The 25,755-nt window shown below is 55.6% G+C and overlaps 1 protein-coding gene across 1 annotated transcript in view; it reads left to right on the plus strand.

Annotated features, from left to right (window-relative positions):
• Positions 1-25,755, plus strand: part of ARHGAP22 (Rho GTPase activating protein 22) — a 184,719-nt gene that overhangs the window by 77,333 nt on the left and 81,631 nt on the right. Inside the window, exon 4 of the mRNA XM_062214314.1 lies at positions 11,530-11,617. Coding sequence (XP_062070298.1) covers positions 11,530-11,617 — 88 coding nt within the window. The remainder of the gene's footprint in view (positions 1-11,529; positions 11,618-25,755) is intronic.

Raw genomic sequence — 25,755 nt, forward strand, 5'->3', positions numbered from 1 at the left:
GTCACAAAACATGCGAAGCCCTGAGGCCAGCCCCGCAGAGCGTCCCTGTTGTTGTTGATTTCTCCACAATGTTGCAGTGGGTTCGTTTCTGAGAAGAGCAGCGTGGTGGGGGCAAGAGGCGCGGAGTCAACACACAGACCCCGGGAGTCCGGTGAGAGCAGGCTTGAGGCGAGCAGCCTGCAGACTCGTTTATTACAGTTGGTACAACAGCTTATATAGCCAAGACCAGCCAATCTGGTCAAGGGGCGGTCCATACCCCAACCAATCACAGCCTGTTGCCAGGCAGTTTCCACAGCCATCCAATCACAGCCTGTCGCCAGGCAGTTTCAAATCCATCCAATCACAGCCTGTCGCCAGGCAGTTTCCAGAGCCATCCAATCACAGCCTGTCGCCAGGCAGTTTCAAATCCATCCAATCACAGCCTGTCGCCAGGCAGTTTCCAGAGCCATCCAATCACAGCCTGTTGCTAGGCAGTTTCAAAACCATTCCTGACTAACTGACGCTCGCTTGCCAGTGGCCACCTTGGCATGGCCTTCTCATTCCACTACACGTCCCCATCACCTTTTCTCATTAGAACCCCAGACCTAGGCTGGCGCCGCGGCTCAATAGGCTAATCCTCCGCCTGCAGTGCCGGCACCCCAGGTTCTAGTCCCGGTCGGGGCACCGGATTCTGTCCCGGTTGCTCCTCTTCCAGTCCAGCTCTCTGCTGTGGCCTGGGAGTGCAGTGGAGGATGGCCCAAGTGCCTGGGCCCTGCACCCGCATGGGAGACCAGGAGAAGCACCTGGCTCCTGGCTTCGGATTAGCGCAGTGCGCCAGCCACAGCGGCCATTGGAGGGTGAACCAATGGCAAAGGAAGACCTTTCTCTCTGTCTCCCTCTCTCTCACTGTCCACTCTGCCTGTCAAAAAAAAAAAAAAAAAAAACAGACCTAATCAAATCCGGGGGCCAGCCTGGTGCCTGAACCTCCACAAGACGTTTTGCAGAGTCCTGCATTATGGGAAAAACCTGGCAGATTTCTGGCCTCTGGCCTCTTCCTGCTTGCTAGCTAGCTGTCAGAGAAGATGTTTCACGCTCTGAGCCACATTCCCTTCTTGCAAGATGAGAACAACCGTACCTGAGTGGAACTGCGCCCAGAGAATTCTGAGCAGGTGCATCCGAGAAGTCTAGCGCAGGCAGCATGGCTCTGACCTGGCCTTCCTGGGGTTGATTGACAGCTTGAATACACATGAAAGTTACCCGCTGTGCATTAGGAGCCAGGCTCTGTTCTAAGTGCTTTGCACGCATTAATTTGTTTTCATTCTCACAGCAGCACGTGGTAGATGGTCTCCAAAGAGGAGACCCACCCACTCCTCCCCTCTCTGCACACGCAGTCCTTCTCCCGACAAGTGGAGTCTGTTTTCCTTCCTCTTGAGTCGGAGCCACGCTTCTGAGCACCAGGACGAGACAGCAGTTGTACAGTTCCATCAGCTCCTGAGACATGGAGCAGCAGCTCTGGACAGCTGCTGTCGGGCTACCAGGATGCTGGGGCGGGCCACAGAGTGATAAGGAAGCATGTAATGGTGGGGGTAGGGGAGCAGAGAGACCACGTGTCCCAGACACACGAGTTAGGCCTTCTTGGACCTCCCAGCCCAGCCCAGCTGCCAAGGAATGCAGCTGTGTGAGTGACAGCTGTGTGGGGCGGACCTGCCCGCTGAGCCCTGCTGCAGGATCGCTGAGAACTGACAGCTTTGTAAGCACTGAGTTCTGGGCTTCGTCATGCAGCAGTAGCTGACAGACAGTTTAGCAATACGTGTGCTCACCACCTTCCAGTTAGGAGACCGAGGCACAGAGAGGGCAAGGGACTTGCCTGAGATCACCAGGAGCTGATAAGTGCTAGGGCCAAAATCCAAAAAGGCAGAATGACAGAGTGAGAGAGCGAGAGCAAGAGAGAGGACGATTCCACCCCGTGGTTTACTCCCCAAATGGCTGTATCAGCTAGAGCTAGGCCAGGCCAAGGCCAGGAGCCACCAACGCCATCCTTGGTCTCCCACATAGGTGACAGGGACCAAAGCAGGTGAGCCATCCTCCACTGCTTTCCCAGGTGCATTAGCAGGGAGCTGGATTGGAAGTGGAACAGCCAGGATTTGAACCGGGGCTCAGATACCGGGGGCCTGTGTTGCAGATGGTGGCTTTAACCTGCGGCACCACAGTGCTGCCCCCGCCACCTGAATTCTTTTGCACTCATCCAGAGCGCACTGCCACCAAGTAGTTCACGGCTACCTTCTAAAAACGACTTCTGAGCTTCCTCCATAGTCTCCGGTCGTTTGTGCAAATGTCATGAGCTTCTCTCTGGGTCTGCTCATTTAAGTCAGATCTGGTATTAGCTTACAGGACTTAAGTGTCTCCCACTTATTATAAATCAATCCTGCAGCTTTCAGTCGAGCCCAGTTAATATTCAGTGCTAGCTGGTGGACTGACTGGTAAGTTACGAGTTTTGTCAATTACCAGGCAGAAAAATGAATCAGAGGACATGAAGGCAGCATAGGAAACATATTTTATTCATTGTTGAGAAGAGCATAGCTTACTTTTCATTATGTCCTGGGTATGCATTCTAGATCCTTAATGCACTGGTAGAATTCTGAGTGACAGTTTATCAGCATAATGAAACTCACTCGGATGGCCTGCTGCGGGACTGCTGCCTGGCCAGGGCCCCCCAGGGTGACGGGGACATTTCCTGAATGGACTGCAGCCTTTGGAAAAGACGGGGATGGAGATGTGCATCCTCAGCAAATGCAGCAGGTGCACGGCGGGTCAGCCTGGCACGGCCATTTTTGCAAAAGCATCTGTTTCATGTCTCCCAACCTTGCCCTTTCTCAACTTAAATAGCACAACAGCCTTCCCCAGAGGCACTGTGAACCCCAGAGCATTGCAGGGTCTCACAGAAATGACAGAACCAGGCTACTTTCAGCCAAGGGAGGCCTTCTCCAAAGGTACAAGGGTATTTCAAAAAGTTTGTGAGAAAATGGCCTGCAAAGTATGAGTTTTCGTTTTTCATGCAAAAAAAAATTTTCAGAATACATGGAAAATGCTTATAAAAATAATGCATGGATTTCAGATTTTTAGAACTATTTATTTTATGTATGTATGTATGCATGATGGAGAGAGAGAGTGCGCAAGCATTCACTGCTTCACACCCCAAATGCCTGCAATGGCCCGGGATGGGCCATGGCTGAGCTGGAAGCCAAGAACTCATGCCAGGTCCCCCACCAGGGTGGCAGGAAGCAGTCACTTGAGCTGTCACCGCTGCCTCCCAGGGTCTGCATTAACGGGAAGCTGGAATCAGGGATAAGAGCCGGCGGTCAAACCCAGGCAGTTCGATGTGGGATGCAGGTGTCTTGCACCAAAATAAACTCATTCATTTCATTGCATGGTCACGGATTTTTCCAAGTGTCTTGCCCTATGCTGAGCAAAAAGAAGCCTTCTGGGTCTGCACAGGCCGGTCTGCCCCCAGGCCAGAACATTCTCTGCTGGAGGCGAGCGGCTGGAAACACTGGCAGCCCAGAAAACATGGCAGGGACCACAGCACGGAAGAGCAGGCCCGGTGCTCCAGCCCAGGGCAGTGGAGAGACCTTGTGTCCCCGCTGACATCTCAAGGCACGGGGCTGGGTCCGGGCAGCCCCTGCCCAGGGCTCCCAGTTCTGAAGGAGCTGCAGGTTGTTCCAGGCCCGTCAGGTGGGGTCTGAAGCGCCGAGGGCAGGGTGAGCACTGAGGCGGGGCAGAAATCCACACCAACGTCCATTCAAGTCCTGGATCAGAGAAAATGCCAGAAGGGGTTGTTCCTTTCCAGGGAAGCTTGGGGCAGCCCTCTGATGGCTGCTTCCCTCCTGGTTCCCACAGCAGCCTCAACTGCAGGGTTGGCTGCAGCCACCAAATATCAGAGGGGTTAGGCTCATCTGTGTCTCCCCCTTAACCCCTCCACGTGGAACACCAGGCAACTGGCTCACCTCCTGGACCAGGGAGCCACGGAGGCAGGGGGTAATTTTCACTCTCCCAAGACCTCACACTGCACAGGGCAGGTCCTTCACAGGCTGGGCCTGGGGCCGGGGCTGGGCACGGAGGCCACGCCGCACCTCGGACTGCGACCTAAGGCGGTGCTTGCCAGGCTCCGTCCAGTGAGCTAATCCATCAGGTCAGGCAGCAGAGGGCACTGAGGGGCCATCGGATTAGAGGCCAGAACCAGTTCCCCAGCCAGGCTACTTGGCACCTCTGCCCCTCAGAGCGAGACAGCATCCCTCCCATCAGCCCAGGTCCCCACGTGCATATGGCAGGTAGGTGGCTGACCCCTGGTGGCCATTGCTTCCTAGCGTCCAGTCAGAGGAACAGGGCACAGTCTTCGTCTACAGGGCACATGTGGCAAGACCCCCACTGGACGCCTGAAGCCACAGACTGCATTTCTCTCCTATGCACACATACTGATGATAAAGTTTAATTTACAAATTAGGAACCGTAAGAATTTAACAACAGCTAATGTTCAAATAGAACAAGTATGACTAAAAGTTAGCAGTTTGGGGCCGTTACTACTAAAATAAAAGTTTCTTAGATATAAGCCTCATGATTTGATGACAGCCAGTGTGATAAGTGATATCATCAAATGATATTATGTTAGCTCCTGTATGGCGTAACGAACTTAACAATTTTCTTTTCATTTTAGTGTTCCTTTGTTCTATTGTCAGCAAATATATTGCTTTTATCTGCACTTTAGGTCTCACTCCAGCCTCCTATCCTTTCCACTTAGTTATTTTTGAAGACTTAAATAACTTAAAAACCTTATATACTTATTCATATAGTTACCATTTCCTATAACCTTTATTTCTTTGGATAGACCCTCAATTTCATCCAACATCATCTTTCCTTTTTTAAAAGATTTATTGTATTTATTTGAAAGGCAGAGCTACAGAGAGGCAGAGGCAGAGAGAGAGAGAGAGGTCTTCTATCCGCTGGTTCACTCCTCGAGTTGGCTGCAATGGCCAGAGCTGCACCAATCCGAAGGCAGGTGCCAGGAGCTTCTTCTGGGTCTCCCACGCAGGTGCAGGGGCTGAAGGACTTGGGCCATCTTCTACTGCTTTCCTAGGCCTTAATAGAGAGCTGGATCGGAAGTGGAGCAGCCTGCACTGGAACCGGCACCCATATGGGATGACAGCACCGCAGATGGCGGCTTCACCCACTACGCCACAGCGCCAGCCCCCTCATCTTTCCTTCTGACTGGTTATCTCTTATAATTCTCTTAATGTGAACCTACTGGTGACGAGTTCTGTCAGCTTCTGTATAGCTAAAAAGCTCTTTCCTTAGCCTTCATTTTGAAGGATTTTCCCCTTAATTTGGAATACTAGTCTGGCCTCTTTTTTTCTTTAATACTTTAAAGATTTTACTCCATTAACTTATTTTTTAAAGGCAGAATTACAGAGAGAGAGAGAGAGAGGTCTTCCATTTGCTGGTTCACTCCCCAAATGGCTGCAACGGCTGGAGCTGGGCTGATCTGAAGCCAGGAGCCAGGAGCCTCCTCCAGGTCTCCCACGCAGGTGTAGGGTCCCAAGCACTAGGGCCATCTTCTACTGCTTTCCCAGGTGCATTAAAAAGGAGCTGGATCAGAAGTGGAACAGCGGGGACTCAAACTGGTGCCCACATGGGATGCCGGTGCTGCAGGCGGGGGCTTAACCTACTATTCCACAGCGCCAGCCCCCATTAACTTTTTTTTTTTTTTGGTAAATTGTATTTATTTCTTTGAAAGGCAGAGAGATGGCTTGGCCAGGGCTGAAGCTGGGAGCCAGGAACTCAATCCAGGTCTCCCACGTGGCTGACAGAAGCCAATGACTTGAGCCATCACTGCTGCCACCCAGAGACCGCATTAACAGGAAGCTGGAGCAAGGATCTGGAGTTGGGAATTGAACCCAGGCACTCTGATGTGGTTTGCAGACTTGTTGGCCGCTGGGCTAAAGGCCCCTCTGCTCCACTGACTTGTTTTCCTTGTCTTGTTTCTGGCCAGGAAATCCCGGCCACCATGTTTTTTCATTCACACATTGCATTCCTCGCTTCTGGGACCTTGAGCTTTTTTTGTGTCTTCCATGGGGTGCGTCTCCTTGGAAGCACATCTTCTGGTTCCAGGGGTCTTGATTGCTACCTCCTGAAAGACCCCAATTAAGGACTATGCAGCTAATCCCCCGGCCCTGAATTCCCGATAGACAGAAGCATTGCAAGATAAATAATGTTTGCTTTTGTTTTAAGCTGCTGAGTTTTGAGCTGCTGTCATTTCACAGTAGGTAACCAGTATGCACAGAAGCTGACATAGTAGAATTTGTGAAATCAGGGCATTCTCACAAGCTCCCAAGGCTTGCACTGCCTCCCAGGTTCCCCATTGCTAGACTTAGATGAAACAGAGCAAGCACTAATCTCTAGGCAGTTTCCCTCCTGCCTATGGGTTCTTGGAGTTTGTCTTTAAGATGCTATAGAGGCCAGTGCCATGGCTCACTAGGCTAATCCTCCACCTGTGGCGCCAGCACCCCGGGTTCTAGTCCCGGTTGGGGCGCCGGTTCTGTCCTGGTTGCTCCTCTTCCAGTCCAGCTCTATGCTGTAGCCCGGGAAGGCAGTGGAGGATGGCCCAAGTGCTTGGGCCCTGCACCTACATGGGAGACCAGGAGGAAGCACCTGACTCTTGGCTTCGGATTGGCGCAGCGCGCCGGCCATAGCGGCAATTTGGGGGGGTGAACCAACAGAAGGAAGACCTTTCTCTCTGTCTCTCTCTCTCACTGTCTAACTCTGCCTGTCAAAAAAAAAAGATGCTATAGAAATGAATGAGCCTTCTAATTCACTACAAATATATATATATAAGACACACTCTGTCCCTGAAGCTCCTCTTCTGGGCATTCCTGCTACGGCTTGGATATGGTTGGGTACGATTTGTCCACCAAAGGGTCACGTACTGGAAGCCCAGTCCCCGGTGTGGTGATGCTGGGGGGGGGGGGGGATTTCAGAGGCAGAGCCTCCCAGGAGCTCACTGCATCACTGGGCGCTGCTCTAGGAGGGATTGATGCTGCTCTCGCAGAGTTCATTCGCATGAAAGCCAGTGGTTATAAAGTGTGACCAACCCCCTAGTGCCCCCAGCTTCCTACCCCTACCTGTAATTTCTCCTTCTTGTCTGTGTTCCCACTGTGATGCCATCTGCCACGTTGTGATGTAACCAAGGGCAGGAAGGTCTCTTAACAGAGCCATGTGGATGCTGGGGCCATGAACTTGAATCTGCAGAACTGCGGGCTACGTAGACCTCTTTTCTTGATAAAGTGCCCAGCCTCAGGTATTTTGTTATAGCAACAGAAAATCGACCCGGGCAGTGTCCCACCTATTCCCAAGAGATTGGTTCTGTGAGCAAAGGATTTTATGGAGCTTGTGGTCCAGGGTTCTACCTACTGCCCACAGGTCTCCTTGGGGAGCTCAGATGGGCACGCTCACAAAAATTGGGCAGAGAGCTATAGTGGGGACTGCAGCATCCCAGAGAGTGAGCCCTGCTGGGCACGGACAGGCGCGTGCTCTGCCCCTTAGTCACTGACACCGATGAGTTGCATTGGTTCGGAGCCAGAGATGAATTAAGTCAGCTCCAGCCACTTCCAAAAAGCTTAGCTATGCAGCACTGAGCAAATCCCCAAACAGAGCAAATGTGCAGGAACTCAGTTGATGGGGCAGGGGGAAGGGACCTGGCCTCTCTGAGAACCTGTCAGGGGCCTGAAGTCTACAGACCCTTTCTGTTCACGGATACCTGTTGGCCAGCTGTGTGCCTGGTCCCTTCCCAGGTCGCAGACCCTCAAGCCCTGGACTGGCACCACAGTGAGAAGGCCGGCCCCCTGCATGGTACAGACACTCACTTTGGTATCTCCAGGGAAATCCCAGGATCCCTATGGCCAAGGCACTGGTATTTACAAAATTATTTACTTATTTATGTATTTACTTATTTACTTGAAGGTGGAGTTACAGAGAGAGAGAGAGAGAGAGATAGCACGAGCTTAGGAAAGATAGAGATCTGGCCTCAATGGCTGGGGCTGGGCCAGACTAAAGCCAGAAGCCAAGAACTTCATCCAGGTCTCCTGTGAGGGTGACTTGGGCCATCATCTGCTGCTTTCCCACGTGCTTTAGCAGGGAGCTGGATCAGAAGTAGAGCAGCGGGGGCTCGAACCGCTGCTCATGTGGAATGCCAGCTTTGTCACAATGCTGGCCCCCCGTCAAGGCACCGTTTGAGGAGCTAGAAGCAGGCACTCAGTGCCCTGTGACCTGCCTTTGTCCGAAACACAGGATCTCAGCCAAGACCCCCAGGCCACTGGGGCAGACTGATTTCACACTCACGGTTGGCCCGTGGAGTAGCTCCCCCATTCTACAGATGAGAAAACTGAGGTTGTAGGCTCATGAAAAAGGTACCTCCCTGGGCTGCCTCCTCTCAGTGCCCCCAGACCTCTCGAAGTGTCTTCCCTTGGGCCTACAGCATCAGAAAATTGACTGGAAATCTGATACTCCAGGGCAAGGCTCGGCATGGAGCCTCTGGGATCAAAGCCATACCCTTGACCTGTGGGAGGTGTGTGTGTGTGGGGGAACCCAGGCAGCCGAGGACCAGTACCAGAAACCCCTTGGCAGTGGTGGGGAGCCACATGGGATTCACCCAAGAGGTGGGCGGAGGCTGCAAAGCCACAGCCTGACTCTGGACTGGAGCTCTTTGCAAACACTGTTAGCTGGTGGCTGCCATCACCAATGTGGGGACGCACAGGGGCAGCAGAGGGCTCCAGCATCAGATTCCTGGGCCCATACCTGAGCCAGCCTGAGCCAGCCATGCGGCCCAGGAGCCACTCACCTCCCATCAGCTGTTCCAGGAAGATGGGAGTAGCAGTGCCTGCCCTGGGTGACCTCTGGATTGATTCCAAATGAGGCTAAGAGCCAGGAACACAGTACCAGGTCGGCAAGCAGGAGCTATCCTGGGTAGCTGGAGTAGAAAGCAGTGTCAGTGCCAATGCTATTACTCCCATTGTAGGGAAGACAGACCTTGAGGCCCAGGAGGAAGCAAAGTAGCTGCTGAGACAGCAAGCACTTGCAACCTATCCCCGTAGCCAGGGATGGACCCCACCCACATGCTCCCACCTCCGAGGGCTGCAGGCCTAATTCATGCCTGGGAACTGCAGGTTCCCTAGCAAGGAAGTACGCGTTAATCCAGTTATGACAGTTACCAGCTGGCTGTCTGCTTTATGGCTGTCATTTCTCGTAAAGCCAGCATCGCAAGGTAAACATGTTATCCGGCCTTCACGTAGCTCCAGTGGACAAAGGCATCTCCGTGTGGCTCCGGCAGCCCCCATGGGAGTGTGGGGAGAGGAGCACTGCTGTGAGCACACAGGGGTGGGGGCTGGAGGCAGCCTGGCTGAAGCAGGTGCCTGGGCTCTCACATGGGTAATTGCAGACACAGATGTGCGCCTCACTGGGTGGAGCCCTGACACAGTCATCGCAGAGGGGTGCTTAGCACACAGTTCTCTCTCTGCCCCAAGCCCTGCTCTCGCTACTTCCCAAGCACTAATTCTTTTCTTTTATTTTCTTTAAAGATGTATTTATTTGAGTTACAGAGAGAGAGGAAGAGACCAATAGGGAGAGAGAGAGAATCTTCCAGGTCTCCCACGAGAGTGCAGGGACCCAAGCACTTGGGCCACCTTCCACTGTTTTTTTGCCAGGCACATTAGCAGGGAAAGCAGGAAGCTGGATTGGAAATGGAGCAGCTGGGACTTGAACTGGCACCCGTGTGGGCTGCTAGCAATGCAGGCAGCAGCTTTATCCACTTTGCTACAATGCCAACCCCGCAAGTACCAATTTTTATAGTGCTTGTAAAAGCCCCACAGAAGGCCGGCGCTGTGGTTCACTTGGCTAATCCTCCACCTGTGGCACCGGCACCCCAGGTTCTAGTCCTGGTTGCTCCTCTTCCAGTCCAGATCTTTGCTGTGGCCCCGGAAGGGCAGCAGAGGATGGCCTGAGTGCTTGGGTCCCTGCACCCACATGGGAGGAAGCACCCGACTCCTGGCTTCGGATCAGCGCAGGGCTGGCTGTAGTGGCTATTAGGGGAGTGAACTAATGGAAGGAAGACCTTTTTCTCTGTCTCTCTCTCACTGTCTATAACTCTACCTGTCAAATAATAAAAAAAAAAAAGCCCCATAGAATACTATTATTCTTTCTGTTTCACAGATAAGGAAATGGAATACTGTTGAATTAAGTGATTTACCTATAGCTGAACCAGGATTTGAACCCAGGCCATTGGCTGCTGGGATGGAGTTTATGACAGGCTTCCTAGGGTAGGCATTGTGGAGCAGTGGGTTAAGCTGCTCATGATGGAGCACTGGTTCTGGTCCCAGCTGCTCCACTTCCAATTCAGTTCCCTGCTAATGAGCCTGGGAGACAGCAGATGATGGCTCAAGGGTGGGTCCCTGCCACCCATGTGGGCGACTCGGATGGAGCTCCTGGCTCCTGGCTTCAGCCTGGCCCAGTCCCCACTGTTGCAGCCATTCATGGAGTGAACCAGAGGATAGAAGATCTCTCTCTCTCTCCTGCTCTCTCTCTCTCTCTCTCTCTCCTGTTCTCTCTCACTCTCTGTCACTCTGGTCTTCAAATAAATAAACCTTTTTTAAAAATAACGGGCTTCCTTTGGCGGGAACCAAAATGAGTAGTCAAGCCATCCGCAGTCTAAGTTGAGCAAAGCTGAGCCTGAAGGAATTGGAGCAAGGCCAAGCAGAGGTCAGAGTCAGGACTGTGCAGACGGAGGAGGGGACAGAGGAAGTCCTGCCTGGACTATGGGCCAGCAAGGCAGTCGTGAGTAACACCGGCTGGAAGCCAGGCTCGTGGCCCTCCCGGGAAGCGAGAGTTACTGTCCCCTTGTACGGCCATAGCAACTGGGGTCCCCGAAGTGCAGGCCAGGGACTCAGGCCCATCCACACCCCCACACTCTTCATTGCAGCAGACCTAGGTGGACATTTTTCTTGTCATTACTCCCTAAACAACATGGTTAACTGTTCGCATTGTATCAAGTATTGCAAGTAGCCTGGAGGTGATTTAAAGCCTCTGGGAGATGTGCTTAGGTTACCTGCAAATACCCCAGCAGTTTGTAGAAGAGACCGGAGCACCCTTGGATTGTGTATCCTCAGGGCCTGGGGTGTGGGGCTGGGGTCCTGGGATCCACCCCTGGTGTGTGTCGCTGTCCAGGCTGGCACCTCATGCATGGCTGCTGACTCTGTCTAGAAGGGCCAGACTCACACGTCCGTGACACACGGGTCCCCAGGTCACCCCTCTGTCCCCCAACACTCTGGCCAGAGGGAAGGCAGGCGGACCCCCCAGGCCGGGCAGGACTTGCCTTCCGTGCCTTATGCCGGACAGTCCTGGCCTGCTGTGTGCCTGCCCCACTGCACCTGGGAGCCTGCCCCTCTGCCGTGCGGGGGCCCTGCCCCAGCCGCCTCACGCCCACTGTGTGCACGTCTGCTTCCATTCCAGGGATTTATTTCCCTACAAGGGACCCAGGTGACGGAACTTCTCCCTGGCCCCGAGGACCCAGGAAAACACCTCTTCGCGATCAGCCCAGGTAGGAGTGAGCACCTTTGAGCTCTGTGCTGGGGGGTGGAGGTTGGGGGTGGGGGCTGGTGGGCGTGTGGCTGTCTTCTGCCCTGCAGGAGTGCCCGTGCTGGCTCCAGGCACAACCCAGAAACGGGGGCCAAGCTTGGCGGATACGGAAAATTGGGAGATGGGGGTGCTTTTAAAAACTGGTCGCCTGGATAATTCACTTGTGGTTGCGAGGAAAACCTGGATTTTCTAAAATCACAGTAAGCACAGGAGAAAAGCAGACGTATTAACCAAACAGCAGCTGGAAGCACTCCCAAGTCCCGAGAAAAACACCAGCGCCGATGCAGAACGCTGAAGTGGGCGGATGGCGAGTCCCAGACAGTTAGGATGTGGGGGAGGAAGGGAAGTCATTTAGCCCAGGGAAGTGCGATCCTGTTGGCAGCTCCGAAGCAATTCTTTAAAGTTCTGAGCTCCCCCGTGGTGGCTGCTGAACTGGAGTTGAAGTGTGCTGCAGGTGAGCCCACACACCTACAGCGGGGCCCCATCCCGCAGCCAGGCAGGTGTCATTTAGCTTGGTGGCCCCGGAAGCGGAGCCTGAGGCAGGAATCTGGGCTGCTTAGTGGAAGATCTGGAAACCATGGGGACGGGCACAGGGTGGGGAGCCCACCAGCAGGGGGTGCTAGCGAGCAAACTAAGGCGTGGGTGCCCAGGTTCAGCTCCAAGGGGCGCTGCTGAGACAGTGCAGGCCCCCGTGGTCTCAGCAGAGGAGTTGGGGGGTCTGGGGGTGGACTCCTCAATGCCCACCAGCCAGCCACTGAAAGCCACTCCCTGGAGAGGTAACTCTGGCATGTCTGGCCTGCCTGGCACACGGACCAAACTCCCCGAGGGCAGAGAAGGCCTTCAGGGACGGCTGCACATGCCAAAGAGGAGGTCTAGCAGCCAGTGGCCAGGGCGTCCGGGCAGGGTGGGGGCAGCAGCTGGGAACCACATGTGCTAGGGCCTTCCCGGACAGAGCAGTGTGGCCACCACTTCCGTGCTGACCACCAATGCATGGGGCAGCAAGCCAGGCTGTTGGGAGCAGCAGTGAGAGAGTCCAGGCCTGGGGCGGGGCCTAGCCCGCCTTGCCCTGTCTGTGCCCTGTCCGTGATGGACATTCCAGAAGGCACAGGCTGAAGGGGAGGCAGGAGCACACTCCCCAGCTGCATGCCCCTGGGATCTCACTCAGGTCTTCCTTTATATGTGGAGAGGACAGTCTGCAGTGTCAGCATCCCACATGGGCATGGGTTCAAGACCAGACTGCTCCACTTCTTTTCTTTTTTTTGGTTAAGATTTATTTACTTATTTGAAGAGTTACAGAGAGAGAGAGAGGGAGAGCCAGAGAGAGAGAGAGAGAGAGAGATCTTCCATTTGTTTGTTTACTCCCCAGATAGGCCAGGCCAAAGCCAGGAGCCAGGAGCTTCATCCAGGTCTCTCATGTGGTTGAAGGGGCCCAAGGACTTGGGCCATCTTCTGCTGCTTTCCCAGGATGTTAGCAGGGAGCTGGATTGGAAGTGGAGCAGCCAGGGCTCGAACCAACGCCCATGTGGGATGCTGGCGTTGCAGGCAGCACCTTTACCCGCTACGCCACAGCACTGGCCCTGGGCTGGCTCCACTTTCAATCTGCTAATGTGTCTCAAAAGGCAGCAGAAGATGGCCCAAGTGCCTGGGCCTCTGCCACCCATGTAGGAGACAAAGCTGGAGTTCCAGGTTCCTGGTTCCATCCTGGCCCTGGCTATTGCAGTTCTTTGGGGAGTGAACCAGATGGACTCTCTCTCTCTCTCTCTCTCTCTCACCCTCTCTATTTGTCACTCTGCCTTTCAAATAAATAAATCTGTAGAGAAGAAGAAGAAATGAAGGAAAGCAGGGTAGGCAGGGCCCTTGTTGTCTACGGGAGGAGGGGGCTGGGGTACGAGGGGAGGGGTTGGTGAGGCCAGGTTGGAACCGGAAGATGGAGGCCACCACGCACCCAGCCTTAGGTTCCGGGGCATAGTGAGCCTGTGCCCCAAGGACAGGGACCATCACCCCTGCACATGCTCAGTACCTGGAGCAGCACTTCTACAGGGATGTCTCTGACTCTGGGGGCGGGGAAGGGGAGACGTAGCCGCTAACGTGTTCATAGGTTCCCGGATGCTGTTGGGGACACCCTTGTGGGCCATCATGTGCCTGCCCCATGCTCCAACATCCCTCTAAGGTAGGCTATATGTTCTCACCCGTTTTAAAACACAGACACTGGGGATTCAGAATAAGCTCCTTGCTGGGGAACAAACAGCTGGGCGGGGATGGCGCTCCCTCCTTGTCTTAGTCCGCCTTCCATCGTGGTCACCGAATCCCACTGTTGGACGTTTTATTCGGCTGGCCATTTCCAGAGGCTGGGAAGGCCAAGGCTGGGGGACTGCATCTGGGGAAGGCCTTCTTGTAGGTAGGAACTCTGTCCTGCAGGGCGCCACACAGTGAGAGGGGCACAGCCAGGAGACAGCCAGCCTCGCTTTGGGAACAGACCCACCGCCCTCGGGATGACCCATGAACCCAAAAGGCTCCAAAAGCGGAGCCTTCAAGGGCCGCTGGCCTCCAAGTACCTCGCCATGAGGGTGACGTTTCACGCTGAGTCTTGACGGGGACATTGCACCACAGCAGGTGCAACCCAGCAGCCCCCATGCCTGCGGCCCATTGTAGCATCTTTCCCACCCTGCTGGGGCGGTCCCAGGGCTTGGCTCCAGGAAGGAAAGCTCTCAAGGCCCCGCCTCGCCCCAAACACAGCACTTGTGGCCTGGCGAAGTGCCAGGTTCCTGCAAGGCCCCGGGGCTGCCCACCTCTGCCCTCCCGTTCCCACACGAAGCCGCCCCTGAGGGTCACAGGGCAGGGCCTGCAGCTGCCCAGGGAGAACAGGCCGGCGGTGGTCAGGGAGGAGTCTGGCCGCCTCCGAGGAGTGCAGGGCCGACTCTATCCCCTCCCTCCAGGGGCTCCAGATTCTAGATGCTTCCTATCAGCCCGGTCAAGGGCACCTGAGGCTAATGTCTGGTTCCAGCTGCAGCTGGTGCAGCTGCCCTCCCCTCCTGGCCCAGGAGGCAGTGGCTGCCCCAGAGAGGTCAAGGTGACTCTCCCGACGTCAGGACAGTGGCTTTCCGTTAGAGCAGTTTGTGACCGAACCCCAGCCGTGGGCCTCACTGAGGCTGAGGTGGGTCCCACCGTAAATCCCAGCAACATTCAATCGTAGGAAGAAGGGAGCCTTCTCACCAGCAACGCAGTAAACCGCCAGCACGTCACGTCGAGCTGCCTTGAGGGACCCTGAGGCCAGCAGGGCAGGGCTCTGCCCGTAAGGAGTCAGGGAATGTTTGCCTTGCTCCAGACGAGGCCAACAGCTGGGTCCTAGCTTGAGGACAACGACCTGGGGCGCGGGGCCGGGCCTTGTGGCACAGCAGAATAAGCTGCCCCTTGGGACACCCACATCCCATACGGAGGCACTGGCCTGAGTCCCGGCTGCTCCACTTCTAATCCAGCTCCCTGCGCATGCTCCAGGGAAGGCAGCAGAGGATGGCCCAAGTGCCTGGGTCCCTGCCACCCAGGTGGGAGACCCAGATAGAGTTCCTGGCTCCTGGCTTCAGCCTGGCACAGACCCAGGTGTTGTGGCCATCTGGGGGGAGTGAACCAGCAGATGGAAGATTCTCTCTCTCTCTCTCTCTCTCTGCCTTTCAAATAAATAGATAAATCTCTTTTTAAATGACCCAGGACAGAAGTAAGAAAGGCACCGAGGGGCCATGCGGGTATCTCCCTGCACTGGGGAGATGTGCACAGGCCAAGCTGAACCAGGAGCTGGGTGGGGGAGGGGTGCGCCGTGCAGCCAGCGGACCTGAGGGGCTCCTCCTCCAATCCCAAGGCTCCTGGAGTGAGAGGCACCAGGAACAGTGAACCAAAGGAACAGAAGGAAACCTGACAGCCGAAGCCCAGGGTGCAGGCCTGGGGCCCCGGGAATCAGCAGGAGGACAGGAGGAGGGGGGAGGTCTTACCGCCTGGGTGGGATGCAGTGTGCAGGCCTCGGGGGAGGCCAGGCGGGGCACACCCCCCAACACTGCAACAGGTCCCTCTCCCCCTACCCAGCACGACCTCTAAAGGGAGGGGCAACTTGGCAGCTCCTACAAATGCCACAGAACTCAGGTAGGGCCTTCCTACATTTTACATCACGGTGTGAAAAGTGACAAGCTTTCAAGATGGAAAAACGGTGCCGTGGGTGCCACCTAGTGGAGAGAGCTGCTCATTCCACCCTTTCTATGTCAGACCAGGCCAGGTGGACCCTGGGACCACCCCCAACCTTCCAGCCAAGCATCTGAACTGTGTTACATGGGGCATCAGTGCGGTGGTCTTCCCCCTGTGTCCTGAGGCTGTGGCCGGTGGCTCCCCTACCCCACACAGTCAATACATGGAGAGTGGGGGGCGGGGGGAGTAACTGCTTTGTGTCCCTGCAAACAGCAGCACTGATTGCTGAGCAGTTGGTGGGGGCAGAGGTGCCTTTGTGTAGAGATGAGCAGGGCACTTAGAGCACCCCAGGGGAGAGGAGGTGGGGCTCGTGGGGGGAGGGGGAGGGGAGGTCTGGGTGAAGCAGGGGCAGGCAAGGCCATGGCCAGTGTTTGGATAACAACACTGATTATCAGAGGAGAAGGGCAGGACAGCTCCTCTGCTGGCTTGTGCTGTGTTCCAGGGTGACACACGGAGGTGCTGGCTTGCGCTTCGTGTCACAGCCCTGTCTCACCTCAAAGCTGGGAGCCGGCAGCCAAGCCCCTCCCTTGGCTCAGTGATGGCCCAGGTGCAGAAGCCGAGATGACCTCGCTGCCCGCCCCATCCCCCAGTGCCCCAGGAATGACAAAGCCCAGGCTCTGGCCATGTGCCATGGGAAGCTGGCCCAGAGCATCAGGGTTGTGACCCTGCAGACACTCTGTGGAGAGACCAAGACCCCAGCCCCCAGTGACAGGTGGAGGGACAGCGCGTGGCCGTGAGGGACCAAGAATATCCCACTGTCCTCTGACCACAGAGAAGGGGAGCCCTTGTAGTCCCAGTAGTGCTTGGGACTAAACTCGTGCCAGCCTGGGAGCTGAGGGCACAGAGATCTCTTGACACTAAAGGAGACATTTGTCGACTTCCTGTGGAGGTAAACCAGCAGGTGCGTGGCTGTCAGAGGGCTGAGCATTTGTTGAGTGGCCTCCAAGGACCCAGGCTGTGCCACCACATCCCCCTCACTGGGCTCCTCCCCATTTCACGGATGGGCACCTCGCCAAGAGGGGCACAGTTGCCCTTCAGCCAGCAGTCACCGCAGGGCTGTTCCTCCTCGGTGCTCTGAGGCTGGGCCCCTGGAAGGGGCTGGGACCCCAGGCTGCACCCTCGCCCAGGTGCTGGTTTGGCAAACCCTGCTCCTCCCGGCCCTTTGAAAGCCGTCTTACCCCAGGTGAACTTGAACCTGTGGGCCTCTCAGGCCCATGCACTTCCTGGCAATGTGGACATCCCGCCGCTAGCCAGGCTTAGGCCTCCTTCCAAATCGGGGGCACGGAGTGGGGACACCGGCTTTGGCCTCCTGCTGAGAGTGCAGACCAGGCCAGTCCCCGTGAGACTCCCACACCCCCCATCAGAGGGCCTGGGTTCGAGTCCCAGCCCCAGCTCCTGACTCCAGCTTCCTGCTAATGTGGACCCTCAGAGGCAGTGCTGATGCTCTTCTTGGGTGGCTGCCACCCTGGTGGGAGACCTGGATGGAATTCCTGGCTCCTGGCTGCAGGCTGGCCCAGCCCCGATTGTGGCAGGCACTGGGGGAGTGAACCGGCAGATGGGAGCTCCCTCTCCATCATTCTGTCTCTCACTCTTGCTCTTCCTCTCTCTGTCGTTGAAGTGAATAACCTTTTAAAAATAAAGCACCTTGGGGCTGGCACTGTGGCATAGTAGACTAAGCTTCTGCCTGCAGTGCCAGCATCCCATATGGGCACTGGTTCGAGTCCTGGCTGCTCCACTTCCAATCCAGCTCTCTGCTATGGCCTGGCAAAGCAGTAGAAGATGGTCCAAGTGCTTGGACCCCTGCACCCATGTGGGAGACCTGGAAGAAGCTCCTGGCTTCAGATTGACCCAGCTCCATTCACTGCACCCATTTGGGGAGTGAACCAGTGGTTGGAAGACTTCTCTCTCTTTCTGTGTCTTCCTCCCTCTGACTATAAGTCTCCCTCTCAAATAAATAAATAAACAAAATATTTTTTAAAAAAGCACCCGAGCTTCTTGCCAGTGTCCCTCTTGCAGCGTCAGCTCAATGCCACCAAAGGGAGGCAGGTGGGTTGATGGCACGACTCAGACCAGAGCTCCAAGTTTTTCTAATTCTGGGCAGTCTTGTCTGCTCCCAGCTGGTTATGCCTCACAAGGGCCCCCCATGGCAGGTAGCAGAATCCAGCTCTGGTGTGCTCCAGCCAAGAGGGCATTGAACTGAAGGCCACAGGGCTGCACGGGGTAAACAGGAAGCCGGGGAGCTGTGTGGGGAAGGGATGGGCCGCAGGGCTGCTCAGAGCCACGCTCAGCTGGGAGCTGTGTGCTGGGGAGTTGGAATCTGCAGGCTCTCAGCCCTCCCCTTGGGGCTCTGAGCTTGCAGCTGCCTGTCCTTATCCAGCCTGCAGCCGGACCAGATAAGAGGACATCGGCTGGCTGCTGGCTCTCCCTAAGGCATGACCTTGAAAGGGAGCCGGCGAAATAGACGGATGCCGTGCGCCTGACGTGCCCAGAGCATCCCTGGGTGCCAGGCGCCAGGTAATGACCTGGAACGAAACGAACAGGGGCCTTCCCAAACAACCCCCACTCCCGAGACAGGGAGGATCAGCAGATCTCAGAGTGGCTGCATCCGCTCCCCAGGCTGGCCATGTACGCCCCTCCTCTAAACACAGGACCAGGTGTGGGCAACTCCCAGTCCTTGGAAAAGACGTCCTTGGGAAGGAGCCTGCAGCCGACACCTTCGGCCATCATGTTCTAGAGTGGCTCTCGAGGGACTCCGAGTGCAAGCTGCACATGTACTTGCCAAGGGCCAGGGAAGTAGTCACGGTAAAAGGGGGCTGAAGACCAAGAGCGCCGGGCGTGGCAGTGAGGACAGCGGGGAGACGCCCGCGCCCGGGAGCAGAGTGCCCGGCTTCCAGTCCCAGCTTCAGTTCCCACTCCAGCTTCCTGCTAATGCTCACCCTGGGAGGCAGCCACCAGGGTTCAAGTCGCTGGGTTTCCGCCCGCCCCCCACCACTTGGGAGACCTGAATCTCATTCTCAGCTCTGGTTGTTGTGGGCATTCCGAGAGTGAACCAGCAAATGGGAGCTCGATCGATTTCTCTCTCTCTCTCTCTCTCTCTCTCTCTCTCTCTCTCTCTCTGTCTTTCCCTTCCCAGCCCCCACCACCACCCCCCGCCTTTCAAATAAAATTATTTTACAAAGAAAACAGGCCAGGTGGGGGAGTAATGGTGTTGTGACAAAAGGAGCCTACAACACCAGCATCCCATATCAAGGTTCTAGTTCAAGTCCCAGGTGCTCCACTTCCAGTCCTGCTGCCTGCTAATGAGCGTGGGAAAGCAATAGAAGATGGTCCAAGTGCCTGGCTCCCTGCAGCCCAGATGGAGTCCCTGGCTCCAGCCCTGGTGCCGCCCTCCGTCTCTCTGTCACTCTGCCTTTCAAATAAACAAATCAGATCTTTAAAAAAAAAAAAGAAAGAAAGAAAGAAAGAAAATAGGTGAAATTAATTAATCTTTAATTACTAGATTCAATATTTGAACATGTAATGATGATAAACATTGGTGAAATATTTTACATTCATTTTCTGCTTCCAATCCCTGATGAATTTTCTACACTTAGAGGATGCATTGTCTCAGACACTCAGTTCCCAATGGAATAATGTAGTCTGTATTAGATGAGAAAACTGTGTATCGGTTTCAAACTTTTTTCTTAAGATTTTATTTATTTATCTGAGAGGTAGAGTTACAGACAGAGAGAGGGAAAAACAGAGAGGAAGGTCTTCCATCTGCTGGTTCACTCCCCAAATGGCCACAACAGCCAGAGCTGAGCTGATCTAAAGCCAGGAGCCAGGAGCCTCCTCCAGGTCTCCCATGCAGGTGCTGGAGCCCAAGGACTTGGGCCATCTTCTGCTGCTTTCCCAGGCCATAGCAGAGAGCTGGATCGGAAGTGGAGCAGCCGGGACTTGAACTGGCACCCATATGGGATGCCGGCGCTGCAGGCAGCAGTTTAACCTTCTATGGCACAGAGAGTCCCCGAGAGATATCTTCTAACTGCTGGTTCATTCCCCAAATGGCCACAACATCTGGGCCTGGCTCAGGCTGAAACCAGGAGCCCAGGACTCCATCCGGGTCTGCCACATGGGTGCAGGGGCCCAAGGACTGGAACAGTCGTCCACTGCTCCTCAGGCGCATTAGCAGGGCGCTGAATCAGAAGCGGAGCAGCTGGGACTCAAACCACCACTCGATATGGGATGCCGGCATCACAGGCAGAGGCTTGACCCACTGCAGCAAACCTTTCAAGGTGCCCTTGTGGCTCTGCCCCTCATAGACCGAGGAAACTTGGACCAGTGCCTTCAATTCTCTGAGTCTCAGTTTCATCATCTGATCCTAGAAAGGAAACCGCCTCCAAGGCAAGACGGCTGTGACCGTGGAGTGCAGCTGGGGGAGTGGACAGAACGGTCCCCACCACCCCTCTTCTTTCTCTTCCCTTCGATTCTTCTTGTAGCTGCCATATACAAACATGCTTCAAATAGCTTTCCAGGCTCTTTAGTTCTGTTGCTTAAAAACACAACACAACACACACACACACACAACTCATCATCCCTCTACCACAATGGTCCTCATGCTTCTCGCCCCTCAGAGACCCTGGAGGGTTTCTTAAGAGCCGGGGCTGCTGGCCCAGCTCACACTACTGATTCCAGAGGTCTGGGCTGGGGACCTGAGAATCTGCATTCCTTTTTTTTTTTTTTAAGATTTTATTTATTTATTTGAGAGGCAGACAGAGGGAGAGATGGAGAGAGAAGTCTTCTATCTGCTGGTTCACTCTCCAAAGGGCTGCAATGGCTGGAGCTGAGCTGATCTGAAGCCAGGAGCCAGGAGCTTCTTCTGGGTCTCCCAAGTGGGTGCAGGGGCCCAAGGACTTGGGCCATCTTCTACTGCTTTCCCAGGCCACAGCAGAGAGCTGGGTCGGAAGTGGAGCAGCCGGGACATGAACCGGTGCCCATAAGTGATTAAACTGTTGTGCCACGACGCTGACCCTGACCATCATGTCTTAACCACTGGGTCAAATGCCTGCCCCTCCTAGTTGTTGATTTATTTTATTTGCCAGTTGCAGACTTCGGGGTCCTCGCAGGCAGAGTCCACATCTAATTCATATCCGGGACTTTAGCCCGAAGCTCATTGGCTGGCCTGAATAAGGAACACAGGAAGAGATGCCCAGGGATGTGCAAATATCCTGGGGCACGAACCCGGAAGCTTCTGGTGTGGTGCTGGACTTGGGGTGTCAGGTGGAAGGCGGATACGTCTGGGTGGCTGGAAGGGTCAGCCAGGGTCAGATCCCCACAGGCCTATGTCAGGCTCAGGCATTGGCTGTCAGGGACCGTGAGGAACCCTTGAGACTCCTGTGCTGGAGAAAGGTAGGAGCGCGTTTAGCGAGAAGGAGGAGGCAGGATGGATGGGGGGCCATGAGGGGCCCCCGGGAGCCACGTGGAGGCCCACACTAACAGAGAGCCAGCCACAGGGTGGTGACAGGGGCGAGAGGTCGGATCTGGAGAGGTGAGCTCCAGGGTGACTGCCGGGTGGCTGGACAAAACGCAGAGCAAGGCCACCTGGAGATAAAGACAGCAGGATTGCCATGAGGTCACGGAAGCCAGGGAGCAGCTGGGGGGTCTGGACTCACTTCTGTGGGGCAGCCCTCTTTCCTGCCCCAGGCCAAGGTCCCTTCCAGGCCAAGTTCAACAATCAGTTACTCCAGGAGGCTTTCTGGACTTGACCCCTACCTTCTTACTATCTATTTATTTGCTTATTTGAAAGGCGGAGTGATTGAGAGACAGAGAAAGATCTTCCTTCCACTGGTTCACTCCCCAAGTGGGCACTGCCACTGGGGCTGGTCCAGGAGTGGCAGGGGCTCAAGCACTTGGACCACCCTCTGCGGCCTTCCCAGGCCCATTAGCAGGGAGCTGGATCGGAAGTGGAGCGGCCAGGACTCGAACCGGCGCTCCCAACATGGGATGCTGGCGCTGCAGACGGCGGCTTAGCTCACTGGGCCACAGTACCGGCCCCTAAACTTGCTCTTAAAGAATATGCTTGGTGTGTGTCTCTTCAAGCACTGAACACCTGCTCAGATACAATGCCTCTGCCTTCTAAGCGAAGGATCCAGTTGTGTAGCGTGATCTCCTGCTTGCGAGTTTTGTGACTTTTTTGTGCATTTCTTCATTGACGCCTGGGGTCTGTTGTTTCTTAGAGGAGCTCACCTGAAAACACAGGGAGCTAGCGTTGCAGAATTTGGCAGGTGCGCTGTGTTTATTTTACATAAGCTGACTCTGCAGGCACCACCTGTTTGTCCGGCCCCCCCACGCACCCACCAGGACGGGATCTGGCCGTATGCTCACAGATGACAAAGTGAAAGGCGGCCTGCTAGCCAGCACAGCTGGTGCTGCCACTGGGGCAGTGAGATCCCTGGATTGCAATCGGATATTCTTAAAGTACACCATCTCTGGCTAGGGAGAAGGGAGTGCCCTGTGGCGTGCGGGGTACCACACCCCTGCCTCTTCTGTGAATGCGTAAACCGAGGCACGCAGACGTCACCTGCCCAAAGACACCCGAGCAGCCCGAGGTAGGGTCCCCGTGTGACCCCGTGAGTGTCACTGCAGGAGCTCACCTCTTAGCAAGCAGCCAACAGAAGCCCGGCTGGCACTGGGCACTGTGACTCTGAGACCTGGGAAGGAGGGGGCGGAGCTACAGACAGAAATCCCTGGCAGTGAGAGTGCCAGACGGCACAGAGGGGGTGTGCGGGAGGAGGCAAAGCTGGGGCCCAGCTCAGAACAAAGATGTAGATAAAATTCTTTACGTGTGATCTCAGCGAGACCAAATCCCTACATAAATTGGGATGCGGGGAGGAATGTGGCAGGGGATTAGTAGGTGGGGGTGGAATGACCCAGCACACGTCTGGGAAACCCAGCCCAAGTCCAGAGGCCCCTGCGTCAGAGAACCTGCACTCCAGGACCTCCCTTAGACACAGGGATCTTTCTATGCCCTGGTGTGGTCCTGGGGCAGCCGCATCAGCATCCCCTGTGGCGGCGGCGGCGGTGGGGGTTGTCGGGGATGCCAGCCCCAGGGTACCCCCCCAGAGCACCTGAGACAGAATCTGGGCTGCAGCCATGGGAACTGGCTGATGTGTGTGCACAGGAGACCTTGAGAAGCAGTGCCTCCCTGAGAGCAGAGTGACATCCAGGCTCCCGAAAGGGGAATGGCGTTTGTGTACTCACAGCCTGGTGCCCGGCCCTCCCGGTGGGCTTGGCAGGTGCAGCCAGCCAGGAGTGCTGAGAGTGAGAGTGGTGGCAAGGAGAGGCGTCTACTGCTCAGGCTGCAAGCTGGGTGGCAAACCCGGGCCGACCCGGGCCGACTGTCCCCGGGGGGTTCCAGCCCACAAATATATTTTGTTTGGCTGTGATCTATTTTTAAAAGCAAAAGATTTTACCCCCTCCCCTCAAAAAAGGGCAGATTTCTGGATGGTAAATTTGGGCCTGCTTTCTCCATACAATTAATTGGCAGGAGCTAAATTACCGCTGCTCTCTGCAAACAGAACTTGAGAGCTCTCCAATTGGTCAGCATCCCTGTCACTCCTGATTGCTCTCCCCTCTCATCCTGCTCTCTCTCTCTTCCTCTTAGCCACCTGCTCTCTATAGGGTCCTCATATGAGTCGGTTTTTAAAAAACCCTCAAAGACCAAGGTGCCCAGGAAAGGATGGTTACTGTGTGTTTGCCACATCTTGTCACACACACACACACACACACCCTGTCATCTGACACGCAGGGTCATGGTCAAGGGTGAGGTGCTTGGCTCTGGCCCAGCCTCTTCCCAGGTGTGGGGTCCAGAGTGAGTCACACAGCCCCTAAACCTCAGCCTCCTCTTCTGTAGAAGGGGCACAGCACAGCCGGTTAAGCCAGTACCTGGCTCGGTGAGCACTCCCTCTAGTGATGGTGTGGCATCCGTAGATGCAGCACGCCCAAGCACAATACCGTGTGAGAGGGCGGGTGTTGGGGCTGGCGCTGTGGCGTAGCAGGTAGAGCTGCCGCCTGCAGTGCCAGCATCCCATATGGGCACTGGTTCGAGTCCTGGCCGCTCCACTTCCCATCCAGCTCTCTGCTGTGGCCTGGGAAAGCAGTAGAAAATGGCCCAAGTCCTTGGGCCCCTGAACCTGCATGGGAGGCCCAGAGAGCCTTTTGGCTTTCGACTTCAGATCAGCCCTGCTCTGGCCATTGCAGCCATTTGGGGAGTGAACCAGCTGATGGAAAATCTCTCTCTCTCTCTCTGCCTCTACATCTCTGTAACTGTGCCTTTCAAATAAATAAATAAATAAATCTTTAAAAAAAAAGCAGGTAATTATTCTCTACATTCCTATTTTTAAAACACATTTATTCATTTATTTGAAAGAGTTACAGAAAGAGGGAGAGATGGAGAGAGACAGATCTTCCATCCGTTTGTTCACTCCCCAGATGGCTTCAGTGGTCAGCGCTGGGCCAGTCCAAAGCCAGGAGCCAGGAGCTTCACCGAGGTCTCTCATGTGGGTGCACAGGCCCAACCACCTGGGCCATCTTCTGTTGCTCGCCTGGGTGCGTTGGCAGGGAGCCAGCATCACAGGCAGTAGCTTAACCCGCTGTGCCACATCGCTGGCCAGCCGGGTGACTGTCCCAGCTGCTCCACTTCTGATCCAGCTTGAGGGTCTGGCCTTGACTCCCAAGGTCAGGTCAGTGCGAGTGGGGCCACCAGTTTGCAAACATCTCTGAACTCCGGGACAGGTGTGGATTTGCCGGAGCTGCCGGCACAAACTCCCACCCACCGAGTGGCTTCCTACCTAAGAAACTGTTTCTTCTCCCCGATTTGGGCAAGCTGCTCTGCCCAGTGTCCTGGGGAGCTCGGCCTTTCCTGCCGGGCTTGGGGCAGGGCAGAAACACGTGGGGAACAGGGGAAACTTCCTCACGTGGGAACGACCAGCCCTCTGCACGCGCTCACAGCTCTGTGCAGGGCAGGGAGCTGCCGGGCAGGGGGCTCTGGCCCATTTTCCCTGCGTGGCATGGGGAGAGAAAGTGCACAGGTGATTGTTGAAGGCATCACAATGCCCGGGGGGAGGGGCAGAGAAAGCCCCGCCCACTGTGTTCCGGGGCTGTGAGACCAGCCCCCACCGCAGCCGCCAGCAGCCCCCACCGCAGCCGCCAGCAAGCCTGGCGCTGGAGGAATGTGGAGACCGGAGTCCTTCAGTGACAGAAGCTGATCTTTGTCCTGTGAAGGGCCACTTAAGTGGCTGTCTTGGATATGCAAATGCATGCCTGGGGAGCAGCCGGAGGCCTGGGGTTAGTGCAGAACAGGGCCTTTTGTGGCCCCGGGGTGGTGGGCTTTATTTCTGTGTTTTTGAGTGGTTTGGCTAAGATTGCACGCTCTTGGGGCTTGCAGAAGAGAGGCGATGGGCTGGGAAGTTGGGGGAGGAGGAGAGGGCGGATTTAGGAGGGAGACTCAAGTGTTGCAGAGGAGGCGAGAGGGCTCCACAGAGGCAGTGTAATAAGAAATTAACATTGTGTCGCCGCCGGGGGCCCAGGCACCTGCTGTAGCAAGGCTTCCCTTCTGGCGTGTTCTAGTCCATGCGGTTCTACCCTACCTTTACCATTCTGGCCGAGGCCTTCAGAACTGTTTTCCAGGGCCCTCCCTGGGTTGCGAGAGTCCACAGCCTTGGGACTTTGAGCTCAGCAGTCTGTCGGCCGGACCATGCCTGGCTGCAGGAAGTACAGCGGCCTCAGGGGGCTGAGGGAGTGCCCGTGGCAGTGGGAGGGGGCCCTGGCGGTCTCAGGAGCTATGCGGCATTAGAACTGCATCTGACCCGACCATCTGTGGCCAACTCAGCC

This window comes from Lepus europaeus, chromosome 17, assembly GCF_033115175.1.
Source record: "Lepus europaeus isolate LE1 chromosome 17, mLepTim1.pri, whole genome shotgun sequence".
NCBI lineage: Eukaryota > Metazoa > Chordata > Mammalia > Lagomorpha > Leporidae > Lepus > Lepus europaeus.